Source organism: Oratosquilla oratoria, chromosome 18 (genome assembly GCF_046742065.1).
Source record: "Oratosquilla oratoria isolate Oo_2021 chromosome 18, ASM4674206v1, whole genome shotgun sequence".
NCBI classification, from domain to species: Eukaryota; Metazoa; Arthropoda; class Malacostraca; order Stomatopoda; family Squillidae; genus Oratosquilla; species Oratosquilla oratoria.
In genome coordinates this window covers 15,939,467-15,944,466 of record NC_134794.1, presented here as the reverse complement: position 1 = coordinate 15,944,466, position 5,000 = coordinate 15,939,467, and the positions used below count along the sequence as shown (strand labels likewise).

Below are 5,000 nucleotides of genomic sequence, written 5' to 3'. Positions count from 1 at the left end.
CACCCCCCTCTACCCACCCCCACCCTTCTACGTTATCTCCAACCCTCCCCCCCCCCCGTCAACCCGTTCAACGTATTCAAGAAGAAAACCCGAAGTGTCTCACTCTAACTCGTTCCTTTCTTGGAACAAGTTCACATGTCCTCGTATTCTCATTCCTTTTCGCTGCCTCTCCTCTGCATCTCCTTGTTTCCCCTCCCCCTCTCAACTCTTTACCAGGTTCGAATCCCATTCCCTTCTCCCTCTCCTCCTCCCCCATCCTCCCCTTCCTCTGGTCCCTTGCAGCCTGCATCCCTTGTTGCACGCCCTGAATTCCCTTATCCACACCACTCTTCCCTTTGTCCTACCCCTCCATCCCTCCCCCTTACCCTGTTGCACACCCTGGCCCCCTTGTCCCTGTACCCCCCCTACCTTTTCGTTCCCCCTCTCTCTCTCCCCTCCCCTCTCCCCCTGTTGCACGCCCCCTGAATCCCCTTAGCCCCAATTTGGACCACAAGCAGCAAGAGCCAGTTCTCCTCTCACGCAGGTGTGGCGCTGCACTGAGGGTGCCTGCTTGTGTGCCGTCGTCATGTACGGGGGGGTAAGTCTCCTTCCCTGCTCCTGCTCACGTGGCGTCTTGAGGAACCTTCCAGAAACACGCCAAGCCTCGGGGCCGCCGACTGCCTCGAGTTCGGTCGGGGTCAGATGGTGATCAAGGGTCATTTTGAGTTCGAGAGTCGCCTCGACTTCGGATGTCACTTCAGGATTGAGAGTCGTCTCGAGTTCGACGGCCAGCCTCGAGTTCGACGGCCAGCCTCGAGCTCCACGGCCAGCCTCGAGTTCGACGGCCAGCCTCGAGTTCGACGGCCAACCTCGAGTTCGACGGCCAGCCTCGAGTTCGAGGGCCAGCCTCGAGCTCGACGGCCAGCCTCGAGCTCGACGGCCAGCCTCGAGCTCGACGGCCAGCCTCGAGCTCGACGGCCATCCTCGAGCTCGAGGGCCATCCTCGAGCTCGACGGCCAGCCTCGAGCTCGACGGCCAGCCTCGAGCTCGACGGCCAGCCTCGAGCTCGACGGCCAGCCTCGAGCTCGACGGCCAGCCTCGAGCTCGACGGCCAGCCTCGAGCTCGACGGCCAGCCTCGAGCTCGACGGCCATCCTCGAGCTCGACGGCCAGCCCCGAGCTCGACGGCCATCCTCGAGCTCGACGGCCAGCCTCGAGCTCGACGGCCAGCCTCGAGCTCGACGGCCATCCTCGAGCTCGACGGCCATCCTCGAGCTCGACGGCAATCCTCGAGCTCGACGGCCATCCTCGAGCTCGACGGCCAGCCTCGAGTTCGAGGGCCAAGGCGCCGTGAGGACCCCGTCCAAAGATCTTTGCAGTCGGTCGCGGTCATGATTCATGTTGCCATATGCTTTGCTCTCACAACCGAGACACCCCCTGGTTTAACTTGATCAGGAATATCTTGCAGTTTCGAGTGGAGCTGTTTGCTGTTCTCGCTATTAAGTATAATACATCAGGGATTTGCATACAAATTCAGATCATGTGAGTGAAATATTTCATGTTGGGTTTTGTTGACGGATATGTCTGAATCGGTCGTGAAATGCAAGCAAAGCCTTTGATTCCCATGACCAATTATACGAAACAAAATCTAATCATACAGAGTCTGTCCCACATGGAGGGAAGCGGGTCTTGTGAGTGACGTCATGTCGACTTCGCCGACCAAGTGGACAGACTGCGTATGCTTAGGCTTTGTGACGACATAGAAGAGTCTCGACGGCTATGGTGTGTTTCTGAAGGATTCGTTATTACTAGTTTACATTGCTTCTGCACTCGATCATCCGTACCAGTGTCCTAATGCCGGCGACTTTGGGTAGCTTAGCATATGGTGTATTGCAAAAGTAGCTAGTCAAGCAGTAGATAGGGTAGAAAAGTAGATTTATCCGTAGTTGCATACGACACAATCCACGCCACTTCTGCACCGAAAAGGAAGAGAACAATAAGCACGTCGCTAGAAAATTATTGCATTTTTTGTTGATTTCCGTCAAAAAATCGGGGAAAACGGAACATTTGTGTTTGGCTGAAAATGTGAAATGTATATTCCCAATAAAAGTACCTATCACAGTAACAATAGAAAGTTTTGTTTGGCTAAAACGGAGAAATGAAGAATTAGGCACTGTAATGTTCTGTTGCAAACTAAGCCGAGCACCTGAAAAAAACACCAACAGTACATGAGGATGCAAATATTCAGAAGCTGGTGTTGTGTGTGTGTGTGTGTGTGTGTGTTTGTGTGTGATATATATATGTGTGTGTGTGTGTATGTGTTTATGTATATGTATGCGTATATATGTATAGGCATATGTTTATATATATATATATATATATATATATAAATATATATATATATATATATATATATATGAGTGGAAGGGTGGTGAGGTAAACACCAGGAACCGTTGGGAGTTTTTATTTCTAACGTTTCGTCCTGAAAGGACTTCCTCAGTGTACACAAACAAATAATTGACAGCTTATATACCCACAGCTTATCCCGTTCCTCCCCGATCGTCTTCGCTCCTCACGCACCCCCGTTCGGCATCACGAAGAACCAAGCTGGCCGTTACTCTCGCCAACTTTACAAATCCATCACGGTGGTTGCTACATGGATGTAAATTGATATAGGCTGCCTCAATTACTTTTCTTCTCTGTTTTGTTAGACCTTTATGCAGCACCTCTGTTCTTTCCCAATCTGGTAGGTGGCCAAAGTTGTCAAGGTGGACCACTAACGAATTTGATGTTCTGTGAGCTCTGATGTCGCTTTTGTGTTCATAGGTACGTTTCTTTATCCCTCTGCTGGTTTCTCCGAGAAGAGGGATAAACCAGCAGAGGGATAAAGAAACGTACCTATGAACACAAAAGCGACATCAGAGCTCACAGAACATCAAATTCGTTAGTGGTCCACCTTGACAACTTTGGCCACCTACCAGATTGGGAAAGAACAGAGGTGCTGCATAAAGGTCTAACAAAACAGAGAAGAAAAGTAATTGAGGCAGCCTATATCAATTTACATCCATGTAGCAACCACCGTGATGGATTTGTAAAGTTGGCGAGAGTAACGGCCAGCTTGGTTCTTCGTGATGCCGAACGGGGGTGCATGAGGAGCGAAGACGATCGGGGAGGAACGGGATAAGCTGTGGGTATATAAGCTGTCAATTATTTGTTTGTGTACACTCTGAGGAAGTCCTTTCAGGACGAAACGTTAGAAATAAAAACTCCAACGGTTCCTGGTGTTTACCTCACCACCCTTCCACTCATTCTGTCCTACGTACTTCAACATATATATATGTATACATATATATATATATATATATATATATATATATACATACATACACATATATACGTGTGTGCACGTATGTGTATATACAAGTTTATGCATGTGTGTAGGTATATGAATATATGTGTATATGTACATATATGTGTATAAGTATGTGTATGTGTATTTATAAGTAATAGTATATATATGTGTATGTTTATGTATATATATGTACGAGGGGTGATTAAGTACAAAATTTTATTTCATGATAAAATGATACATTTATTTTTCAACGTAATCCCCCTTGCAAGTTTACACACTTATTGTTGGGTCGTGAAGTTTCCGGATCCCTTCTCCGTAGGAGCTTGAGTCTTGGTCCTCCAAATACACCTCTACGGCATCAACGACGTCATTATCCGTGGCGAGATGTTGACCGCTGAGCTCTTTTTTCATTTTGGGAAATGGATGGTAGTCCGAATGAGCCAAATCAAGTGAATGGGACGGATGTTCAACTAGCTGGAAGCTGCAGTTGTGTATGGCAGAAAGAGCCACGGCAGATTCGTGTACAGGTGCATTGTCTTGATGGAAAAACACTCCTAATGGCAGCTTTCCGCTCATTCTTTTATTTTCTCTCGCAGCTGCCTTATTAAGTTGGAATAGTATAGTCCAGTAATGGATTGACCATTTGTCAGATAATCCACCAGTAGCACCACCTCAGAAACCCAAAAAATGGAAGCTATCACCTTCCCTGTAAAGATCACCGACTTGGCCTTCTTTGGAGCTGAAGATCCATGATCCTTCCATTGTTTTGATTGTTCTTTCGACTCAGGCTGGAAGTGGTGAATCAAAGTCTCATACATGGTCACAAATCGCTTCTGATCAGGTCCAAGAAGTTTTGGGACCCATCGAGCTGTGACCTTCGTCATTTCAAGATGGTTGTGGATAATTGCATGAACATGTTCCTGGGAGATGCCCAACTCTGTCGCAATAAAACGTTCAGTCAAACTCTGATCTGAGCAACATGTCATGGATTTTGTCGAGGATTACAAAGGATTACAAAGGCGGAGCATGCCGACATGAGACCTTTTGGTCCATATCTAGGTCGGATGCGAAAAAAAAATCATAACAATAAAATAATAAACAAAAACTATAATAATGTAAGTAACAAACAAAATACATAAATGCATAAGTATAGTTAAATAATAAACAAACAGGTAAATAGTAAATAATAATAAATTGACATATAACTAATAATAAATGAAAATCAGACAGACAAATGATAACAAAACAAAAACAAATAATATAAAATAAATTATCATCATTACAGCATCTTGCTTAGGTGTTTATCTAAATGATTCTTAAAGCTTCGAACTGAACTACATTGCACTACCTGTGCAGGAAGTTTATTCCATTCATTAACTACACGGTTGGCAAAGTTGTTTCTACCCACTTCCAAATTGAATCTATTTCCGGACAGTTTGAGACCATTGTTTCTTGTCTGATTCTCATTCAATGTGAAAATTTTGTCACTTTTGATGTTGTCAATTCCCTATAAAATCTTAAAGACCTGTATCAAGTCACCTCTGAGTCTACGCTTTTTTTATGATTTATTTTTGATATTTGGAATCAGTTTTGTGGCTCGCCGTTGTACTTTTTCCAGTCTGTCAATGTCTTTAATGAGATTCGGTGACCATACGGAAACAGCATATTCC

The 5,000-nt window shown here is 45.7% G+C and overlaps 1 protein-coding gene across 5 annotated transcripts in view; it reads left to right on the top strand.

Moving 5' to 3' along the window:
• LOC143035081 (vesicle-fusing ATPase 1-like) overlaps positions 1 to 5,000 on the top strand; it is a 151,721-nt gene that overhangs the window by 1,731 nt on the left and 144,990 nt on the right. For 2 of the 5 annotated variants that reach the window (XM_076201595.1, XM_076201597.1), the window contains exon 2: positions 524 to 577. The exons of the other annotated variants lie outside the window; for them this stretch is intronic. In XM_076201595.1, coding sequence (XP_076057710.1) covers positions 566 to 577 — 12 coding nt within the window. In that variant the 5' untranslated portion in view covers positions 524 to 565. The remainder of the gene's footprint in view (positions 1 to 523; positions 578 to 5,000) is intronic. 5 annotated transcript variants of the gene reach the window in all.